This window comes from Haemorhous mexicanus, chromosome 5 (assembly GCF_027477595.1).
Source record: "Haemorhous mexicanus isolate bHaeMex1 chromosome 5, bHaeMex1.pri, whole genome shotgun sequence".
NCBI lineage: Eukaryota > Metazoa > Chordata > Aves > Passeriformes > Fringillidae > Haemorhous > Haemorhous mexicanus.
Genome location: NC_082345.1, coordinates 73,402,449 through 73,425,927, shown reverse-complemented (window position 1 = coordinate 73,425,927; position 23,479 = coordinate 73,402,449). Strand labels below are relative to the sequence as shown.

At 46.2% G+C, this 23,479-nt stretch overlaps 1 protein-coding gene across 1 annotated transcript in view; it reads left to right on the top strand.

Moving 5' to 3' along the window:
* The window catches only part of PLXNA4 (plexin A4), a 474,394-nt gene that overhangs the window by 307,581 nt on the left and 143,334 nt on the right, over window positions 1-23,479 (top strand). The window contains exon 5 of the mRNA XM_059847574.1: window positions 2,675-2,775. Within this exon, the coding sequence (XP_059703557.1) occupies window positions 2,675-2,775 (101 nt within the window). The remainder of the gene's footprint in view (window positions 1-2,674; window positions 2,776-23,479) is intronic.

The window sequence follows — 23,479 nt, the reverse complement described above, 5'->3', positions numbered from 1 at the left end:
AGAGCCAAACCCAACTGTGCTCTCAAAATTCTAATTACCAGGTGGGAATTGCATCTGGATTGAGGAATGGCAGATTTAGAGTCTTTCAAAACTGAATTATCTGCTCCTTCTTCAAGTCCTCTGGTGGCCACTGTGCAGACATGGCCAAGCTTGATGTGATCGAGATAACTCACAATACATTTTTCTCAGGTGGAAGTATGAGGTGGGAATGGCTGACATAATAAATTACAATGAGAGCCTTATAAATTATAAATTTATAAATTATGAATTGTTAATTACAAATTATAATGTGATATATATTATATATTATATATTATAAATTATAATGTGATGCCTTTTGGTATCTTCTCATAAAAATATTTGTCTATCTGGAATTTGGATTCAACACAGACTGTTGGGTTCAACCAGTTTAATTGCGTGAAACCCTGAGGCATAAAATTTATTCTTCATGAATAGGTGATACCTTCTTGATCAGAAGCTCAAGGAAGGTGAAACAACCTCATTCATGGCCAAACAATCTTAATTTTTTAAACTTCTTGAAAGAATCATAGACTCTTGGAAAATACATTTAAAATCATCAAATCCAGCCAATAATTCACCACTGCCAGGGCCACCATAATTAAACCTGAATTACTCCCTCCCTGTCTTATTCTTATAACTTTTATTGTTCTGTGGTCTGTTCTGATTATGTTTTTATGCTCATGGCCATGGATTCAGTTGAGAAAAGTGAGTTTGTGTTGGTTTCTGTTTGAGTTTTTTCCCCCATTCTCACTTTTTCATTAAAGGCTTTCAGTAGCTGCAGTTGGCTCCTCTGGGTGACTTGGCACAGGCACTGGTGCAATGGTAAATAAACCCCATCGTGTTTCTACCTGAAGTTTTCTAAAGCTTCTGCCACTTGCCAGAGGCAAAGCTGCACATTTTCAGCTTTTGCTTATAGACTATCAACTGGGATTTGTGGGTAGGGGTGAGAAAAACAATTTCTGATACAACCAGAAAAGGTCTTCATACGGAGCTGGAATTTTGCCTGCTATATATTTATATTAAAATTAAAAAAAAAATTAAAAAGCCAGTTCTTGGTTCATTTGCAGACACAATCAAGATGGATCTTAGTCTGACACTCCACAGCTCAAACTCTCCTGAATGCAGTGCCAAGTAAAAAAATTGTCCCTGGGATCCAGGTGCATTCCCTCGTCATTTGTCAGGAGTAACTATTCTGCAGTTTAGAGCTGGCAGCTCTCAGTGGTGTTTCATCAGGATAATACCTCACTCCATCATCTGAGGGAATAAACTCTCCCTGCTGACAGGAACTGGGGTGAAGACACCAGCAATTGACTGGATATTACAGAGGCTCTCTGAAGCTTATTCAATGGAAAAGGGACTAGCAGGTCATTGGGCCCAAATTGTCTGTTTGGCTTCAAAAGCTGTGAGGGGCTTACAAAACGTAAGAGGAATCAAAATCTGTGAGACAGGAGGTCAGGCTGGGCAGTGCCTTCAACCTTTGAAACCTCTCGCTGAAACACTTTAATTAAAAAGGAAAAATAAAAGAAAAATAGATGATAAAATGCGGTGTTTTGGCAGTACCTGGGTGTTTCAGGTCCTACTCTAATGCCTTCTGAGCTGCAAAAGCAGGACTACAGGAAGAAAATATCCAGCCTGGTAGCCTTTGTCCCTTTCCTGCTGGGAGCAGCCTCTCCAGGGATGGGACAAGAGATGGTTGGAAAGATGCATGGGCAAAGGGAATTGGAGCTAATGCTTCCCTGGCACCAGTAGTGGTGGTGGCAGTGGGGACTGGTGGTGCAAGGAGGTCATGGCAGGGAGACAAAGACATCACAAGATCTCAGTTCTCACAGGAAGACAGAAAGAAACAGAGTCCAAAACCAGAGAGATGAATGAGATCCTGGGAGTTTAACTTACTGCAGAAGATCTCCTGTTGTCCAATTGAAACGAATTAATTTAATTTCAAGGTACCACATCCCCACAGCCTGCCTGATTTGCTGATTGCTGGGAAATCCTGCACGTGGTGAAGGGAAAGGCACAGGGGATGTGGACAGGGATGTGGACAGGGATTGCTCCAGGCTGAGCTCTGGAACAAACCATCCCCATCCCTCTGCCTGCCCCAGGCCAGTTGCACGGGTGTTCCTGCGGGAGGACAGGTGTAGCTACATTTCTCTTCACAGAGAAAAGCAAGACACAATTCTTCCCAAGAATATTTCTGGGTTTCACATTCTCTGAACCTCAGAGAAAGGAAAAACAATTCTTACCTCATTTGCTGTGCCTGTGTTGTGCAAAAGTAGAATGCAACATGGAGATTGTTTACCCACAGTGATGGTGCTTTGGTTCCTTGGCCTGTCAGGGCCAGGTGTGTGTGTGTGTGGGGACTGTGGGCTGTGAGTCATGAGATCCTGTGCAGAGTGTGCAGAGCTGAGTGCTTGGCATATTCAGTTTAGATGTATTGTAATATAATGCAGAATAATATAAACTCATATAGTATAATAAAGTAATTTATTGGCCTTCTTGTAAGAAGGAGTCCTCCTCGTCATTCCTCCTTTGTCGGGGGTGAAAAATATCCACTAGAGACAGGCACCAAGGGAAGGGGACAGGGAGGGTGGTACCTCCATCAAGCCATTCTGAGCTGTGTAAGAAGCCTGACAGGTTGTTCCCTTTCCTCCTGCAGCTCACCAGGGTGCCTGTGGAGTCGTGCAGCCAGTACGAGACCTGCAGCGAGTGCCTGGGCTCGGGAGACCCCCACTGTGGGTGGTGTGTCCTCCACAACACGTGAGTACCTCTGGGCCCTGCCACCACCCCAGCCCTGCCTGTCCCCACCACCTGCCCTCACAGGAACACAGCTGATGCCTGGAGAGGCTACCTAGAGCAGAGTCTATTCAGGCAAGTAGTAGTTGTCTCCATTAAGTAGGGATTTAAGTGGTCTTTACTGTTAATATGTGAAGGTAATGCCTATACCTAAAATCATGTTTCATGAAAAAACACAATTTACTTGGTAGCAAAGCCATATCCAGCCAAATGAAGTGAGCAGTGGCATTATTAAAACCTAAGACAACAGTGATGGTTGGATAATAATCCAACCCTTTAAAATGATAATCTTAAGCATTAAGATGATAATCTTAACTCTTGATTCCAGTGCAGACTCAGTAATAGAAATGTTCCAAAACTAACAGGTTCAGGGTGTTTAATGTAACAGTTTTCTTAGGACCAAAACATGCTTGCTTACCTCACTGCATCATCTATTACCATTGTGAGAAAAAAAGTGAGTACATTTCCTTTTTCTTATGTTTTGCACTTAGCAGCACACCGTACATGGTTTATTTTCAACAGCCTAAATAATCAGTCAACTCTATCCAGATTATTTATCTACTTTCCTGCATAGGGATTTCCTGCTAAAGGAATAAAGTGGGGATTTATTAAAGGCCTTCAAAGGATACACCTTGGGCAGTGCAGGAGCCTGGCTGTGGCTACATACAAGGTGGACCCAAGATGCCCTCTGAGTCATGAGTTTTCACACTTTCATAAGTTTTGGTCCATTTCCATATTGGGGTTCATTGTCCAATCCCAGTTCCAGGTTCTGCAGTTCCATTCTCCCAGTTTGCTCTCCTCAATTCCCTGTTGTTTGCACTTTTTGGGCCCAAAGCTGCCCAAAAGCCAAGCTGTCCTTGGATCTGGAAAAGGATTGCTCTGTGTGACAGAGCTGTGAGGAGAACTTGCTGACACTTTATATGGAGTTCAGAGTCACACACTAATGCAGTGCAGAATCTGGAAAATAGGAAAGCTAAAACCTAAGGCATCAAGGTAGAGGAGCAAAATGCTGTCTCAGTCCCTGGCTGAGCCAGGCACCTCCAAAAAAGTCTCTGGTATTTGCTGGAGAGAGACTTTGCTTAATTGTGAAAGGATTTTTTGGAAGACGAGGGGAAAGAAGGGTGGCAGAGGCTGGACAGAGCTCCTCCACCAGTTTGCTGACTGCACCAGAAAAGCAGCCTGATGTGTTCTGAAGTCAACACTCCAGCAGCTCTTCTCTGGGTCACATTATCCTGGTGGTTCCCATTCCATTCGAGGGAATTTGTCTCTGACCATCAGCCCCTGTCCCAGCACCTCCAGCTTTGCAGTGCTGACCTGAACCTCTCTTCTTCTGGACTTGTCAGGATCTCCATTGCCCTTGGAGAGGAATCCACGAGGGTCCACTCCAAGGGGTCCACTCCAAGGTAGTTTTCACTGGGACATGATGGTTTAAGAGGCCAAGCAGGAGCCTCATTCCACTCTCCCATTATTTTGTTGTACTGGTTTATCCACTGCCTCACAAGGAATACTGGATCCAGGTGTCCTTAGTATTGGGATATCACTTCATTGGGATATCAGTTCATTGGGACATCACTGCATTGGGATATCAGTTCATTGGGATATCAGTTCATTCTTGTTTTTCTTTAAGCTTTTTAGTGATGCCATTGATCTTGAAGCTGCCTCTCTGCAGCCTTTCCCTGAGTGATCTCCTCCTGCAGACAGCCCTCTGCCAAAGCCCTGGAGAGGGAGGTGTCAGCTTGGCTGAGCTCCTGGCCCTGAGTGGCAGGGAGGTCTCGTTTGCCAAGCCCCTCTGAGCACAGACAGGGGCTGGGAAGTGCATGGGATCTGTCTAGCCCAGGGCTCCAGCTGAGAGTGGCTCTGCAGGGTGCTGTCACTCCAAGGCTCACGGTGTCCTTGGCAGCCTTGGAGGGTTTTTCTGATGGGCCCTGCTCTTGTTGGTCTTCACCCTCTAAATTCACCTGAATTCTTCCTGTTGAGCTGTAAACTCTCCAGGTGGAGGCAGGGATCCAGTTGATGTGATAGACTTTGCTGCCTCTCCTTGCTGGAACAGAAGGGAACAAACCTGGACCATATTCCAGCCTTCTGTTGATGCTCTGAATGCTCTGCTTCTGTCAGCTTGTGTGACCCTTATCCAAAACCATGGTAGTCTGCCTAATTTCAAATCAGATCTGGGGATCCATCCCAAAACACATCCAAAAATGGGGCTGATGCTCTGGAATTGTTCAAGAGAACCCTGGCAAACCAATCCTGGATTGTGGTGTGGTGGGTAAGAGCCCAGAAAACGTTCCTCCTGCTGACCTGAGGATATTTCCATTTGACACTGAGCTTTATGTGTGTTCCCATCCCATCTCATCCTGCATCCATCCTCCAGTGTGTTTGCTGTCAGTGAAGGGACAGCACAGAGATGGGCAAGCAGCTCAGAAAGGCATGAATTTGTGCATTGATTGTACCACAGCAAAGCTGGATATTTCATCTCCTTGCATCTCCAGGGTCAGTGGCAACAAACAAGCAAAACATGCAGCAATAAATCCCCAAAAGAGAGAGAGAAGGGGCACAGACAACTGCAGAGTGAGGAGTCCTGGAAATTAAAAGGAGGGTGATGGGTGGGGCTGGCAAATTGCATTTGGTTAAAAAACATCTCTGTGCAGGCTCAGTCCTTGAGGGAGAAGTGTGGCTGGAGTCTGGACTTGGCTGATGGCAGTGTGTCCTCCTCCCTCTGGCCACTTAACCTCTGATTCCTCATCTGGAAAAGAGAAACACCTCTTGTTTATGTACCTCGCAGCAGGGTCACTCAGACTGACTCCCTGTGGGGTTTTCTTGAAGCACTTTGAAGGCAAATGGTATCAAATCCCACTTCAAGTCTGTTGCTTCCTTCTCAGTTAAGAGCCCTGATTTTGAGTCCTAGTTTGGGAGGGGTTTTCAGGGCAGCCTCAGGTGCTCCTTTCTGAGTCTCAGTTCCCTCATCCTTTTGGGCAGCCCTGAGAGCAAAGGAGCAATTACATCCCACTCAACAAGTTTTGGCTGCACAGGATATTCAGGGTAAGGACACTGGAATACTGAGTCTCTAATTAGAAATCTTTGCACATCAGAACCCCTCAAGCCTCATTAACAGACTTTTCCTCAAGTGGCATACGTCATCAACAGCTCCTGCACAAGGATCCCTGGGGAAAAGTGCCATAAACATTTCCCATCCTGGCTGCCAACCCTTCCCTCTTCCCTCCCAGTCAGGAATCCCAGGGGATTCCCAGTGCAGGGCTGGATCCAGTGATGTGGAAGGCACGGAGGAGGCAGCTGGGCTGTGCAGGAGCTGGGGTAGGGCAGGGCTGGGAGCCAGGTTTTTGGGCAAAGCCACGCTGTTCCCTCATCCTCCTCCAGTATAAACCATCAAGAGGAGCAGAGGTGGACTGGAGGACAGGTGAAAACTGCCCAGTGGGTTACAGCAGGGTGGCTTTGTCTCTCCCAAGCACACCCCTGTTGCTAAAGGACATGAAATAAAATGACATGTACACTGGAACTTTTAAGGTAAAAAGAAGGGAAGTTTATTTTCTGATTTTAACATTTATAGATTTTCAAAAGTGACAGTGGATTCGAGGATGAAAGTGCTACTTCTTTAACAATACTGGACAAACTAACAGTTTATTAAACTTTTCTTCTTTAGAGAAGAATGTAAACTAATAATGATTTACACAAAACTGCGTGAGAAAGTTTATTCCAAGAACGTAAATATCAGAAGGCTTAGAAGAACTTAGAGAACAGGGCGACACACCTCTCTTATTTTGGGATATTCCCTACAAGGGCTGATGCAACTCCTCTTCCCCAGACCCCCATTTCCAGCTCTCCTCAGCTCCCAGCACTGAGAGATCTGGGGAGGGCTCCCCATCCATCTTTTCCTGGTGGAGCTGGGCTGTCTGTGCCCAGGGCAGCGCGCCAGGGCTCAGGAATTGATTTCCACAGCTCTGCTGTCCTAACCTTACACTGAGAAACTCGAGTCCTCTGAGAGAGAGGCAGAGACAGACAGACCCACAGACAGGAGAGAGGGGGGGAGGATTGATTGGCTTCTGCCCCGAGGAGAGGAGCTGATACAGAGCAGGTTAACCGAGCTTTTCATCTCTGTATCTTTACCCCCATCTTGTCCCCCCTCCTTTTCCCAGCTCTGCTCCCTCCCGGGCTCTCTCAGGCCTCTTTAGGTGGTGATGAATCATTTACTTGGTGTAAATTGAAATTGTGGCTCTCACTGGCTGGGGGAGGGAGAAGGGCTGGGGTGGGAGCAGTGGGGATGGAGCAGGCTGCAAAGCTGGCACTGGGTGCCTGCTGCAAGGTCACAGCAATGTCACCAGCCTGCATGGGGACTGCAGGGAGGGCTGAGAGCAAAGTGAAGTTTTCTGCAAGCCTGAAATTAATTCAGCAGCTTCCTCCTGTGCCAGAGGCAGCGCTGCCCAAAGATGCCACCCAAATCTGACCACTCTTGTAATCCCCTGGCAAGTTACTCCTGCCTCACCCATACCCAAGCTGTAACCACCCCTCTTCCTTCTTTTCCATCAGCAGTTCAAGCTCTTTATCCCCAGAGCAGGGATAAACCCTTCAGCTCCTGAAAGAGCCCTCCTTAATTCTAGATGGATATTTGGAAGGAATTGTTCCCTGGGAGGGTGGGCAGGCCCTGGCACAGGGTACCCAGAGAAGCTGTGGCTGCCCCTGGATCCCTGGCAGTGTCCAAGGCCAGGCTGGATGGGATTTGGAGCAACCTGAAATACTGGAAGGTGTCCCTGTCCATGGCAGTGGGGGTGGATTTGGATGATTTTGTGGTTCCCTTCCAACCAAAGCATCCCATTATTCCATGTACATTCCCTGGTCCATCTGCATGTGGTCACCACGCAGGTTTTCAGCCCTGCACAGCATCCCTGGGTTGTGTTTATCACCCCAGCTGCCATAAGACTGGAAATTTGGGGCAGAAAAGCAGCATCCCTGTAGAGAAGGGCAACATTTTATCAAAGGGAAATCCCCTGCTGGGTGCAAAGGGACCTGTCCCAGGCTCTGCTGCGTTTGTGACACTCCTGGACTTTGGCTTTGCTGCCTCATTTCATCCCATGCAGCATCCATCTAATTCCAGGAGGAACAGCTGAACACACACAAGCTGTCCTCAAGGAGGATGCAGCCCCAGGCACCAGCCTCCTTCTGCTCTGGAATCTGCCCTTGCAGGTCTGGGGACTCCTTGGCTGGCAGGTCATTAATTGCAATCAGAGAGGGAAACAGTCCCATTTTCTGGGAGAACTTGTGATAGTTCAAAACTTTTTATTTTTTTTTCCCCTCCAGCTCTCAGTGGCCAATTATTTTTTTAATAAGAAATGTTCTTGAAAGCTGTTCTGGAAGGGACTGATTCCATTTAGTAATTGGAGAATGATTCATTTAGACTTTGGAAGTCCTCATTTTGGGGTTTGATTTCAGTTTTTAGCAAATTGCTTGAGATTTCAAAATAAAAAGTCATTCTGAAAGGAAGCATTATTACTTTTTAATTTTATTTTTTCCATCAGAATGAAACATTTGGGCATCTGTGATTTCTTTCTCTCCCAGAAGCCTTTACCAGCCCTAGAGACTGAGCAAAGCAGTCAACAAGAGCTGTTGGTTTAGAGGAGCTGACATTTGCTGTGGAGGGAAGAGGGATTGTTTAGGCATCTCCAGTCTGTCCTGCTTGGAGATATCTGAGCCAGGAGCTGGCTCTGCTCCCTGCACTCCTCTGCTCAGCTCTGAGGAGCTGCTCGTGTCCTCTGTGTGTCCTTCTGGCACCCAGAGCCTCCCCATGGCACCCGAGCTGGCTCTGTTGGCTTTGCAGAGCTCGTGCCAGCAGATCCTGCTGCTCCTGAACCTTGGGAATGGGAGGCAGTGGCCTCCTGAAGGCATCCTCACCCCATGGAAGAAGCTGTGACATAGACCCTGCTGTCTGGGCCACACCAGTCACCCTCCTAGATCCCTCTGACTCTGGGTTAGTCAAGAGACGGCCAGAATCTCCCACACACAATTCCTCAGGTGGAGCTGGTCTGAATTAACTATTAAATTTTGGATCCCTGCTGTTATGAGACCTCTCAGAAGCCACTGTGATGCCTTGAGAGGGCTGAGCTAGAAGAGAGGCTGGGCAGAGTTCCAGAAGGAAGCAGGGATTGATTCCAAGGATCTCCTCCATGGATGCACCTTGGGCAGCACCAGAGCCCAGCCAGGGCTGCCCCCAAGATGACCCAAAATGGCCCCAAAATGCACAAGCACTCCCAGGATCTCTCCCTGGGATCAGCTCTGCTCCATTTGCACCTTGCAGTTCATTGTCCCAGCCCAGCTTTAGCCCAGGCACTCCCACCCTGCTTGTTTTTCTCTCTCCAGCCCACGGGGTTTGTGCTCCTGGGCTGGGATTTGGCTCATTTGTCCTTGGTGCCCAGCTGGAGCAGGAATTGTTTTGTCTCCCTGCTCTGTGCACAGAGCTCACCATCCCATAATATGAACCCAGACCCACACACCAAAGCAGCACAGAATGTGAACAATAGAAAAGCTAAACCTGAGGCTCAATGGGAGATTTTTTTTGGTCTCCCAACATAAACCAGCCCTGTTCAGAGGGGTTTGATGCCATTCTCTGGCAGCAGACACCCACCCTGGTGTCCAGGGTCTGACCCTCCACATCCTCCTGCCCTCCACCTCTTCCCATCCACCACAGCCCCTTGTGAGGACAACTCATCCACCCTGAAACTACAGCTCTCCTTTCAAACATGACATGAAGGGGGAAAAAAAGGCATTTAAACAAGCTGTTTTCCAGTGATCACAGCGGAGGGGGAGGGAGGTTTGTTATCCACACTCAGACTCACTGCCAGACCAGGAGAAAAAAAAGGGAAAAGTTCCAAAGCGCAGCTCGTGGTGTCTGGGCTCAGCAGGTAACCTGATGCACTGCCTCTGGCAGAGCTCATTGATCGTCCCTGGCTTTAACTTTCTTGGTCAAAGTCTTCTGAACCACCAGAGAGTCTCAGGTAACCCCAGCTGCCTGCACAGGCTGCAATAAGACCTTTCTTGAAGGGTCTTTTTCTCGTTCGACTTTCTGCTGTCTGAAAGGCTGTGACTCTTTCAGTATGAGAGGTTTTGTTCTTTCTTTTTTCCCCTTTTTTACCTCCTTGTTGTTGCATCACAGTCTTTTCCTCCAGTGCTGCTTCCAGAAGGGGCTGTGTGGGTCAGGCTGCAGGGATTCAGAAGGGCAGGAGGTTGGACTATCACTCCTGAGCTTTAACCGTGAGAAAAGAGGGATTTCCTGACTCTTGCAGGGGTTTGTGATCCTATAAACCCTCGGCTGTCCCTGCCTTGAACTCCCCATGCTGTTTTTTCCCAAGGTGCAAACTGGAGTCCCTCCAATAAGGAAGCAGTTTGGAGGTGTTTTGCTCTTGCCTGGAATGATGAAAATGTCATAGAATCAGGGAATATCCTGAGCTGGAAGGGACCCATATGGATCATCGAGGTCCAACTCCTGGCCCTGCACAGAACAGCCCCAAAAATCACACCAGGTGCCTGAGAGCATTGTCCAAACTCTTCCTGAGCTCTGGCAGGGTTGGTGCCATCACCACATTCCTGGGGAGCCTGTTCCACTGCCTGACCACCCTCTGGGTCTCACAGTCATGGCTGGGGCCACTTTCATAGGAAAACCTTTCTCCTTTCCTGCCCCAACACTGTCCTGCCATGGGGCAGCTCTTGAAGCCTTCAGACACCTGTGAGTCCTGTCAAAGGTACCTGATAACTGTCCTAATCTTCCTGAGGATGGAGCAGCCACATGGAGAATGTGGTTTCCAGCTCAAATCCTGGTTTTTTTCTTGGAAATCTGTGCCTCCCCATCAGAGGGGAGACTCAGCTACTTCAATTGTTAAACTCAACATCCTGTGTGTGTCCAAGGTATTTGTGGACATTTCCCACTGCAAAGGAGATTTCCAGTTCTGTGCTGCTGCATGATAGGAAGAAAAAGATGAAAGCTGGGAAGGAAAGTAATTCCAGGAAGTCTGAAATTATTTGAAATTCTCCAGTCATTTGTTTGGTAGTCAGTGGTGGCAAAGGCAGGAGTGAATGAGCTCTCAGGATGTCTTGGTGTGGGTTCTCTGTTTTTTCTGCCTTTGTTTGGGTCTGGATTGAAGGCACTTGAGACAACAGTTCATGTTCAGACTCAGGTGTTTATTGTTTCTTATCAGTGTTACAGCCTCACAGCCCTGAGTTCTGCAGCCTTTCATTAGAAGGCACAAAATGGCCAACAATCTCTTGTTACAAGGTCTTTTATGACTGAACTATCCAATTAAGAATTGACACCCTAATTATTTTCCTTTTTAACTGATCACTTGAAGCCTGCAATGTGGACTTTTCTATCCAATTACAAAACACCACCCAAACCCATGAAGAAGGAATAATAAGGTGAAGAAGAAGGAAGAAGAAGGTAAAGAGGAATAACCTGTCTCTGCCTTAAAACTTCCATCTTGCTTCATATTTATTTCTATATTCTAAAACCCCAAACTCTAAGTTTTCCACCCTGTGATATTACACACTTCTAACAACTCCACACCCACAATCCCAGTTCTATCATTCAATTTTGGAAGCCTTCTCCACGGCCTCAGGTCAATTCAGTGTTCTCTTGTGGGTCTGTGCTTTTAAGCACAGAAAGTTTAAAATTCTCAGCATCCAGGGCTCCAACACCTTGGTTTGACTCCTCCTGGCTCACAGCTGGCCTGAGAGCCCCTCCCACCTGGCAGTGTGGGAAAGTGGAGTCGTCTTCCCAAAACTGGCCTTGGAATGGAGCAATTCCCACTCCTTCCCAGGCAGTTATGTCTCAGGTTTTGTGTTGTTGAAATGGCTCCCAAGGTATTAAAAGTCTTTTTTCCCAGCCCCGTGACCAAAGAGGAAGTTGAGATTCCTCAGCTCTGCTTTTCAAGGTTGTTTATTTTCTCTTATCTGTTCCATTCTTTCTCTGCCCTGCTGAGATCTGTCCAGCAGGTCGGGTTGAGGGACACTGACCTCTCTTGGAGTGGTGTTGGCTTTTTATACTAAGAACTACGTGTACTTTATTTACAATCATTTCCCAATACCTGTCACCTGTGTTAGACAGTCTGTCTCTGCTCTAAACCAATCCAGAAGTGCCACCATCACAGCAGAAGATGGAGGACAAGAAGAAGGAGAAAGACAGGACAGGCCCAGATTCTTCCATTTTGCCTTCTGAAACTCCATTCTAAATCCCCAAAATTCTACTTTTTCACCCTGTGACAAATTCACTGTCATTCTACTCAAACTCTTGTGGCTTGTAACTCCTCACACAAAGTTGGGAATTGTTTCCATGGGCTAAAATCAAAGGCACAGATGGTTTTGACTCCGTGCCAAGGTCTCTGAGCCCCCTGCCAGGGTCTGGAATCACCCAGGGCAGCCAGAGCAATGTCCTGGGTCCCAACAGTTATGGAAACTGGAGCTGGTGTTTCAGAGGGAACCACAGCAGGGGGGCATCAAAGTATCCTGCCCCAGCCCAGAGAATCTCTGATCTCTGCTGAGGTACAGCTAAAGTACCCATCCTTTCACACCTTTGGACAAGGAAATAGCCCCAAATGAGACAGCTCTGCACTGGCCTTTTGAAATGAGATCCCCAGGGAGGAGGAGGAGGGAATTCTCAGCCCTGGGAGCGTAGCTATTGATGGTGATAAAGCCCTGGGTGAATCAGAGGCTCCTGGGAATCCTGTTTCTCTTGGGTAACACTGAATAAACCCCTCTGAGCAGATCCTCAGTCCCGGAGTGTGGCCACATCTCTCTTCACAGAGGAAAGCAAGACACAAGTTCCCCAGAAACTTCTGGAATTCATATTCTCTGAACCTCAGGGAAAGGAAAAACAATTCTGGAGGAAAAGGCTGATCTCTCATTGTCAGTTCAAAGTGCTGGAAAGCCACGAGTCAGCCTCAGCCCGAGTGGTTCAATTAAGGGCTGTGGCCAAGGCATTCCAGGAATTTTCTCAATATTGTTTGATAACTATCAATGGATTTCTAATAGTTATTGGTGACTTTTTTTTTTTTTTTTTTTTTTTTTTTTTTTTTTTTTATCAGAACCTTTCTCCGAGGTTCAGAGAACATGAATCCCAGAAATATTCTTGGGAAGCTGTGCCTTGCTTTTCTCTGTGAAGAGAAATGTGGCGACACCGGAGAACCGACCCATGGCTGCATCCCTTCCCTCAATGCCATCGTGTCCCTTTTGGGAGCACTTTTCCTGCCCTGGTGAGCCAGGCAGTGCAGGGCAGAGCTGTGCCCTTCACAGGTTGATTATCTCAGTGCCTGTACCTGCCTGAGGCAACTCAGGGACAGCACTGGGCACTGTGGGCCATGAGACACAGGCGTGTGGTAAATGTGTTTTGATGACAACCTTTCCTTTGATTAGCTTATTTTGCTAGAGGGCATTGGGAAGGGTGGGAAGATAATTAGTTTGTGCAGTGGGTTCCAGCAGAAGCTTTCTCCTCCTGCAGCCCTGTGAGTTTGGTGTCCTACTTGGGATTTGTCTCCGTCACAGGAACGTTGGCGGCTCGGGTTTAGCGTTGCAGAAAGATCAGCCCCTTCAGGGGAAGGTTTCTGGGTGAAATATCTACATCTCCCACAGGAGGCATCCAGGGAGGGAACAGGGGCAGGGGAAAGCTGCATGGCCACCCCAAGCAGCCTTACAAAAATCTCAAAAATCACTGGAGATGAGATGCAAAGTTACAGGGACTGTCACACGAGTATTCCCCGACTGGAATTGCAACGAGGATGTTGGCAGAGCCAGCAGGGAGATTCAGACCTCAAGAAGCAGCAAAATAAGGAATAATTCAGGTGCTTAAACACAGATAGATAAGGAGACTTTGAATTATAGGTGGTTTTATGTACAAAAGTAACTTGATTCAGTGCTGCCACTGGGGAACCTCAGGTGTGAGACGTTCACCTGGGGCTGACAAATATTGCACAGAGTCTGCTTTTTTTCTGCAGGATAAGATGGGATCCTGAGGACATCTCAAGTGACTTTAGAGCTCTGCATGTTGGGAACACAATAGAGCCTAACTCCAGTTTGGGATGTTCTCCTCTCTCAAATTCTCAGAATGGACAAAATTCCGTGGGTTTTGCAACGTGACCCCTCTCACCCCTCCCGTGAATTTTAAATTCTTGCAATGCCCTAATTTGCAAGGGAGCAGGGCTAGGCTATGCTGCAGGGCTGTGGCACTCAGTGAGTGTCAGGGAATATGGATGGGTCAGGGAGCTGGGCTTTTTGTAGGTGATGTCTCTCTTTTAGGGAATCTGTCTTGCTGTCAGGTGCTCCCCGGTGCCTCTGCAGCCAATGAGCTGCCAATGAGGGAAAATGCCACCTAAAACCAGCCCTCCCCAGGGTGGGGAGACATGGCCTTGTGCTGCCACTGCTGCCTCTGTGACATTTCATCAGCCTCCACCTGTGACAAGTCTCAGAAGGGAATGGAGCAGGGGAGGATTGGGGAGAAATTCCTCCTAAAGGAAAGCACAGCACACCTTTAAGGTGTGTCTTTATCCACCCTAAGTCTCTCCATGGATCTGCTCACACTCCTGCCCATAAATTCAGGCCACCAGAGAACCATTTGTATGGGAAGAACCCTTCAAAACTCATTCAGTTCCACCCCCTGCCATGGCAGGGACACCTTCTACTACCCCAGATTGCTCCAAGCCCTGTCCAACCTGGTCTTGGACACTTCCAGGGATCCAGGGGCACTACAGCTTCTCTGGGCACCCTCTGCCAGGGCATTCCCACCCTCACAGCCAGGAATCTCTTCCCAATATCTTCTGTTGCACATTCCCACACTCAGCAACCTGCCACTCAATCTCTCCTTGTGCCACCAGCACAGCCCCTAAATCTCCTCATTGCTCCCACATCCCCTGCACTCCATCCCCCAAGCAGAGCTGCAGAGGTAGATGCTTTCCCCTTTGACTTCTGTACCAGAGAGGTTGTTATTTATTATTATTATTATTATTATTATTATTATTATTATTATTATTATTATTATTATTATTATTAACTTTTGGATACAATAATTGGGTATTTTTGGAGCCCTCTCCCCAGGACAATGGTGACAGCATGAAGCCTGCCAGAGCTCAGGCAGAGTTTGGGCTACACTCTCATGCACAGGGTGGGATTTTGGGGTGTTCTGTGCAGGGCCAGGAGTTGATCCTTGTGGGTCCCTTCCAACTGAGGATTCCCTTCCAAGCAGAACTGTGGTCCAGGAGGGAGGTTCTGAGAGTTCACAGGAGCTTCTGGGCTTGAAGCTGATTCTCTCATCCTGCTGTGGGGCTCTGTTTTGTGGGAGATCCTCCTCAGAGTCTTTTTCTTCCTAGCCCCAGCAACATCTGCATTTCTTTTGCTTGGTGAGTGGCTCTGAGCAACTCATGCTCCTGTTTCCTTGAACACCTTCTCTTCCATTGCTTCCAACTTCAGATACGGATGCAAGAAACCAGGATATTAAAAAAAAAAAAAGTGTTTTCTTGCCATCCTCTTCAGGGAAGGCCAAATTCCCAGTGAAGAACAGAGGTATTGGCTCTGAATTTCTCCTGCCACTGCTTCCTTGTGTGCTGTAGGGACATGGGGCAGTCCCAGAGAAAACAGCTCGGCTGTTTCTTGCAGAAAAGCATCCACCTGGTAATGGAAGGAAGAGCAGGTTTCTTTTCATTTCCCTCCAACATTTTCTTCCCTGTCTGGGAAGTTTCACCAGCAATTAGCACGTCTTTTTGTTGGTCGTATTGTGGCAAAAAATAAAGAGGAAGCTGAGGAAAAGTTGAGATAAATATTCTGAGGAGGAGGGGAAATGCTGAAAGCTCTGCTGGGACAGAGTGGAGGAGCTGGAGGATGATCCTGCCTAGCCTGGATAAAGGGATTTGAGAAGTCAGGGAAGTGGGGATTGCTGTGGGCTGAAGGGCTGAGTCACTGTTGTAATACAAGATCTGGGACAGGTTCTGGCTGGAGAAAATATATCCTGAAGCCCTTGGTACATTGAGAAAGGAACATCAGCATGATCCACTGTTCACAGGATTTTCCTTAGGCAAGAGAGAGCAGAATTAATTTCCTTGCTCTGCCGTGGTACCTTGTATGAATCTGGACAAATTACTGAGGATGGGATTTATCTCATCTGCTCCTCGGTTTCTTGTCTCTGCACACAGTGGAGACAAGGACTTTTTCTGAGCACATTCCTCCTAACCCTGAGCTGTTGAAGGCAGTGGAATAATTGCCCTCTGGAAGTGCCAGTTTCTTTTGGTAGCTACTGAGGAGCCTTAAACGACCATTTCAAACAATGCCCGATTTAAATTTCTCCAGTCCTTAACTCTCCTGTGTTTTAGCTCCTTGTTTGTAGGACAGGAGCAGCTCATGAGTGGGTGTGAGATCCTAAGTCTTAAAATATTTTGGACAAGGGGTGGATGGGTGGATTGCAGAAGTCCTGTGAGGAGCTGGATGTGATGACTGCAGTAAAATATATATATATTTTTTTAAAAAATTGTTATATATACATATATATATATATATATATTATATATATATATAAAATAAAAAGCATATATAAAGCACAAAAATAATAATTTATCTCACAAGTGTCTGAGTAGGTTGTGAGTTTGTTTAGAGCAGAAGGAGCCTTGGCAGACATGACAAGGTGCAAACACAGGTGCAATTCCTTGATTATCCCAGTGAACCCCCTTCTGTTAGAGCAGGGGTGGCAGCAGAAGGGTTAAGGCAGACAGGGATGAAGCAAACTCTCCCATGCCTTGCTTCTCCCTCCCATATCTCATTCCCAATGCCTCCTGCCCCTCTGCCCCAGGCAGCAGAGGAGATCTGCATTTTAATTGAGACATGTGAAGAAAATAACCTCAATTTAACTCAGTCTAACTTCCCATGCCTGGAAGGCTTCACCCTTGCTAGCTTGGTGCATATTTTTGGGTGAAGGTGGTTTAGAGCCCCATCCAACCTGACCTTGGATGTTCCCAGGGATCCAGGGGTGGCCACAGCTGCTCTGGACAGCCTCTGCCAGTATTTTACCACCCTTATTGTAAAAAAAAAAATCTTCCTATGTCTCACCTAAATTGACCCTCCTTCAGTTTAAAACCAGCATTAATGAGGGCCCTGGATTAATGGGACCCCTGTGTTAATGAGTCCCCTTTATAAGGAAACCCCACTACAATGGCTCAGAGCTGACGTGAGGAGATGACCACAACAAAACCAAGCTCCTTCTGTCCTTCAGACCCAAACCCCCACCACAAGGAGGTTTTGGCTGCAGATTTTCCCAGATGTAGCTGAGGGACAGGAGAATGTCCCTCCTGTGTGGCATTCACATTTTCTGGAAAAATCCCTTCACCCAGGATTTTTCTCTTGGGAAGCTGAGAAGCCTCAGAGAAAAAGGAAAACAATTCTTATCTCATTTGCTTTTCCTGTGTGGAATGTGTTTGGAGATTGTTTACCACAGGTGATTGTTTCATTGGATTCTGCTGTGAGTTGTTTTGACTCTTTGGCCAATCAGGGCCAAGCTGTGTTGGGACTCTGGAAAGTCACAAGTTTCATTATTATCTTTTTAGCATTAAGTTTGTATCCTTTCTGTATTCTTTAGTATAGTATTGTATTTTTTAATATAATATAGTATTATAAGGTAATAAATTAGCCTTCTGAGAACATGGAGTGAGGTTCATCATTCCAGCAAATACAATACTCCTGGACCTGACTTTCCCTGTGGCTCCCCAGGAGCTGGGAACAGGCAGCCAGACCCGTCCTGCCCCCAACCCCAGTTAGGAAGGGATGCCAGCCAGCCCTGCCAGGGAGCACAGGGTTATTTTGTGCAGGGCAAGAGGGCAGGGTTTCAGTTCAGATAACACTTGCCTGCTTTGTCTGCTCCCTGTCTCTCAGAGCTTGCCTGGCCTGATAAGGTGTTATCAGAGCAGAGCATCTCTGAGATGTGGCAGGGCCAGAGGTGGCTTTTCTGCAGGTGGCCCTGGCCCTTTTCCACCCAGCACCTCTGAAGAGGCAGCTAGTTAATGACAGGAGGAGGAGGAGGGTGTTGGGATGCTTGCCAGGAGCTTTAGCTCTGTGCTTTTCTCAGGAAGAATAGAAAATGCAAACATGGATACAAACAAATCAACCTGATCCCTTCCTCATCCTCACCCAGTCCCAGCCCTGCAAACAAGCTCACAAATAACTTTCAGTGTATGATTAGCCATGATAGCAGAAATGATATTTCCATCTTGAGGCTATTGCCTCGGAAAGTTTATTTTCAGAAAATTTTCTGAATTTTGCAGCATCACTGGGCAGGGTCTCAGTGTACCTAGACCTGTGTGGTGGAGAGTTAATTTTTACCAGAATTGTAGGGCAACAGAAAATCTTTGTTCTCTGTTCCTCTCTCTGCTTTGAGGACATAAAAACAAAAACAAACCAAAAAATCCTGACCTGAAGAATTCCCTCCTGGGTTTATCTGATAGAAGATCATATAATTACAGAATCCTAGGATGGTTTGGGTGGAAAGGGACCTAAAAGATTTTCCAGTCCCACCCCCTGCCATGGGCAAGGACACCTTCCACTATCCCAGGCTGCTCCAATCTCCATCCAGCCTGGCCTTGGGCACTTACAGGGATCCAGGGGCATCTGGATTAGGCTCAAAAAGGGCTGATGAGAAAGGAAGGGGAGTGGACCCACAGCATAAACTCATCTGTCCAATTGACAAAATATCCCTTGATGGCCTCTCTAGCTGTTGAGGAGCACATCAGTCCCGTTATTGAGTGTTATACTTGATCTGCTATTGATTGGGGTGAGCTGGAGAGGACAGCCTTCCCCACTTCCCCCATCCCCAAATTTAAAAATAAGAGAAGCGCTTTGACTTTTTCATTCTGCCTGGATGTTTAGGAAATTTACTGCTAATAAAAAAAAAAAAACAAACAAAAAAACACCCCAAAACAACAAAAAACCCAACCCTTAAGCTTGAAAACATGAGTAGAATGAATTATAGCAAAATCAATTAATACTAACAGTATCTATTAAATATTGCACTCTAGAGCTTTGCAGGAGTACATTGCTGCTCTGATATGATCATGACATCATTAACATAATATAAAGAATCAAAAAATCAATAGCTTGCTGGAGCCCAAAATTAAGGCCAAGCAGTGTTATAGCTTATCTCTAAAAATCTGAAATAGCAACTTGTCTCTGTCATGTACAACCCATTTGCAGATGAAACATCTCTCCCAAAGTGGATGGGAATTTGTTTGGCCTGCCTGCCACTGCTGCAGCTGCCCCTTTGGGATACTTGGAATGAAGTTATCCCACATTTTCCAACACAAACAGAACAGGAAAACTGAGCAGGGTTATATTGGCAGAATCCTGGAGGAGAAAATCTGAGCAGGGTTACATTGGCATAATCCTGGAGGAGAAAATCTGAGCAGGGTTACACTGGAGTAATCCTGGAGGAGAAAATCTGAGCAGGGTTACACTGGAGTAATCCTGGAGGAGAAAATCTGAGCAGGGTTACACTGGTGTAGCCCTGGACGGGTGTAGAGCAGGCCCAGGGTCACTGCACTGCTGGACAGACTGACAGATCTCTGGAGGGTGGGAACATGGGCCAAGTGTCTTCTGCTGCTGCCTTGGTTTTTATTTTACAGTGTTCATGTTGAGGAGATTCTTTTCCCTGGTTTACGGGGTCAGGACACTTCAACCCTTCTGTTTGCATTGGGGAAAAAAACAAAAAAAAAACACAAACAGAGAAAGGAGAGGCTTTCAGGTGGGCTGGGAGAGATGTTTGGGCAAGAAGAGACTGGTGTGGGTCTGCCAGAATCATAAAATGTTTGGGTTGGAAGGGGCTTCAAAGACCATCTCATTCCACCCCCTGCCATGGCAGGGACACCTTCCACCATCCCAGGTTGCTCCAAGCAGTGTCCAGCCTGGCCTTGGACACTCCCAGGGATCCAGGGGCAGCCACAGCTGCTCTGGGCACCCTGTGCCAGCGCCTCACCACCCTCACAATAAAGAATTTTTTCTTAGTCTCCAATGTAAATCTGCCCTCTTTCAGTTTGAAGCCATTAGTTGGTGGCAGGAGAACATCTCTGTGCATTTCTGAGGGCAATCGGAGAGACTCCAGCGGGAGGAATCCTGTGGTGCTGGGCCATATAACATATATGTACAGCAGGAACTAAAACAACTCCATAGAATGTGACACTGGAAGACAATTCCTAATGCTGCAAATTTATTAGGATGGAATTGGAGTTTGGCTTGGGCTAGCTATGGCTCCCTCAAACAATTCCTGGATGTGTTTGGGCATTAAAAGGATCAGGGAGGGTTTCCAGGAGGTGTTTTGGAAGTTAATAGAGTTCAATAACGTGGCTGTGATCAGACCATGTCGTTTGGCCCCAGGATTAGGGAATATTTCCTGGTATTGTTCAATGCACTCATGGGATGTTGCCACAGCTCCCAGTTGCAGAGGGACAGTAGGTGGAAAATCCTGGAGGAAAGACTCACACTGTTGAGATAATGGGCTAAAAATCAACGTTTTTATGGAGGCATTTTCTCAAATGCAAAGCCAGGGACAGAAAAAAATGTTTCAGTGCATTAGTTAAGAAAACACAGTAGGAAAAGTTTGGGAGGAATAAGGAAACCTTTTCAAAGAGTGGGAACAGACAGAGGAAGGAAGATATTTGTTGCCAGTTAAATAAAAATTAGGCAGGGAAGAGGTTTTAGAGGTTGAAACACATTGTCTAAAGGTGAAGCCATAACATGCCTTTATCCTTGGAAGGTGATTGGATTGGAACTTGATAAAATTCAGGTTAAAGCATCAAAAATCAATCCCAATGAATGTCCCTTTTAATCAAGGCACGTGAGAACAGGCAATCAGGCAGAATTAAATATATACTTGCTCCTGTGCACAGTCTGCTTGAAATGAAGATGCTAATGGGATACACAGCCTGAACCCTTGATAAAGGGAAGCTCATTTATGGCATAAATCACCCAGGAACAAAAGAGGAGGCCAGAGTGATAAAGGAAGGGCTTTCACGTTAAAGAAAATGTAAAATCAAAGAAAGAAAATAAGGTCAATGTGCACACAAGTGACAAGGTGTCCCCAGGGAAGGGCAGGGTGTTAAGGCTGCTTTATTGACCACTTGAAGGCTGTGACAGTGACAGTGACAGGCTGGGAGAGATGCAAGAGGTTGGGAGGGCAGAGAATGTGGTAATGAGAGACTTCAAGTGGCTTTGTATGCACTGAGCAAATGTCACAACACTCAGAGCTCCTACCTGTAAACCCAGCAACAGAGACACCAATGTGGGTTTATTCTTGATTTACTTCCAGGATGTGCTGCAGGGCACAGATATTCAGTGCATTGCTCTGAAAGGGCAACCACGTGGTGCTCAAATCCTGTAGAGGCAGAGTAAAATAAATAAATAAAAATTAGTGGAGTTCAACTTCAAAGTGGAAACAACGTAAAATTGAGTAGCTTGTTAAAAGGAGCAGATATGGTAAAAAAAAAAGGTGCAGTGCCTCACAGTATCCTGCATAAAAACATCATGTTAGAGGCTTGTGAAGTTATATGAGCTGTGAAAAAAGACCTAAAGATAGTAAAAGGAATGAAAAAAGAATTAAAATACCTAGTTAAATGGCAAAGTCAAGAGACATTATTTAAAATTAGAACTTGCACTCAATGAAAGATAAAACCAAAGAATAAAAAGATGAGTGGCTTTGGGGTGTGAATTGGAAAACAATCATCAAGCAGCCCACATAGGAAACATATTGCTAACCTCATAAAAATAACTGATTAAAGTTTAACGAGGTTCCCCCGGAAGTTTACTTTCAAAGGGCACAAGCTGTGTGAAGTGGCTGCTGCTGAGGGTTCAGCAAAAAAATGTTTCTACAGCACAAAAGTGATGTTCACTGCAAGATCTTGGGAAACTCTGGTGTGAAATTGCCACGTTATTAAATCTGCTCTACACCTCATTGTCTATTCCGGCCTTGATGGAAGAGTGAAAGGTGGAAAACATATATATTTGTTTGTTTGTTTGTTTGTTTTTTTAATCAAACTCCTGAAAGCTTCAAGATCTGGAATTTGAAACCATGAAATTTGGTAATCCAGGTTGTGGCTGCCCCATCCCTGGAAGTGTTCCAGGTCAGATTGGATGGGGTTTGGAGCAACCTGGGATAGTGGAAGGCGACCGTGGCAGAGGGACTGGAATTAGATCATCTTTAAGATCCCTTCCAAGCCACCATTCTGGGATTCTATGATTCTCTGGAACATTTTTATTCCCATTAATTTGGTTGAGCCATGATTAAGGATAGATGAATAAAAAAAGCACCTGACATGCTGGGGGAGGGCGGTGGGTGTCACGAGTCAATTATTGCTCTTTAAATAAATCAAAGCCCGTGTGATAGGGATGATGTGGTTAATACAAAGGAATTTATGCTTTTCCCATAGCTAGGAACCTCAACAATGCTGTCATGGGACAGGAAGATGAGTCCTCTGATAGATCAGCAGCCAGTTCAAAGGTGGGAAATAAAGACCATGAATAAAGGGTTGTGGTGGAGGGAGGGAGTCTCTGAGAGGGTCCCATGGGAATGTCTCTGAGGGTGTTTGGTGTATTTATAAATGGGCTAAAAACGGGTGAAGAATGAAGTAGAAAAGGTAATTGGTGCTAGAGAGGGTTTTTCAGGGTTGTCAGAGGTACACAAGGAGAGATTGTATGACTTGGCAATTTTCATCTTAAAAGAGAGATGAGTGAGAGGGCCACAATAGATCCAGACAATCAGGAGGGCAATGGAGACAGCCAAGAAGGGATGATTACTGCCCATTTCTCATAACACAAGATCTGGGGAACTTTATATGAGATTATCAAGCGGAATATTAAAACAAACAGAAGAAAGGACATTTTCATACAGTGTATCATTCATCTGTGCAGCACTGAGAGGCACATTATGGAGGACAGCAACACAACTGGCTGGAAAGCAATTAGACAAATTAATGAAAGAAAGATCTGTTGAGAGCTGTTCAATACAATGACATCAGTGCAGGCTCCAGGGCAGGCAGTCCCTTGCCAGTGCTGGCTGGAAGCTGGGAGCTTAAACCAGGAGAATTTTCACTTTATTATCTTTATTTTGTAATTTTTTTTCTGCCATTAGAGCGGGAAAATAAATGAACAGCTCTATGAATGTTTGGGCTGAGCTGTTGCAGCCATTTCTACTTTTCTGCATTTTCAAGAGCCTCTCAAATGTAATTTTGCTCATGAAAACTCCCTGATCTGTGTCCTCAGCTCTCTGAGTCTCTTTCCTGCCTCCACCCAGGTCTGTGTGTGTGTCACTGCAAACTGACACTGTCACTCCTCAAATGTAAGGATTTCTCCTCTGAATTTTCGGGTTTTTGGGCCTAGGGAAGGAATTAGGGATGGAGTTAATAGCCTGGGCCTGGCTGAGCATTCCACTTTGTCCCTGTCCTCCTTGGCAAGACCATGGGCAGAAATCTCTGATTCTTTCCTTTAAAATCAGAGGGAACAATTCAAGGCTATTACAGAAGCACAAAAAACCAAAATCTGTACCTCAGGGGCTGTGTGAGACCAGAGAGTGGGACATTCCTGGGTGGGAATAGGGATTTGCTTCTCACAAAGTTCTGGCCCAACTGGTGCTTCCTCAGAGCAGCTCCAACGAATCCCTCCA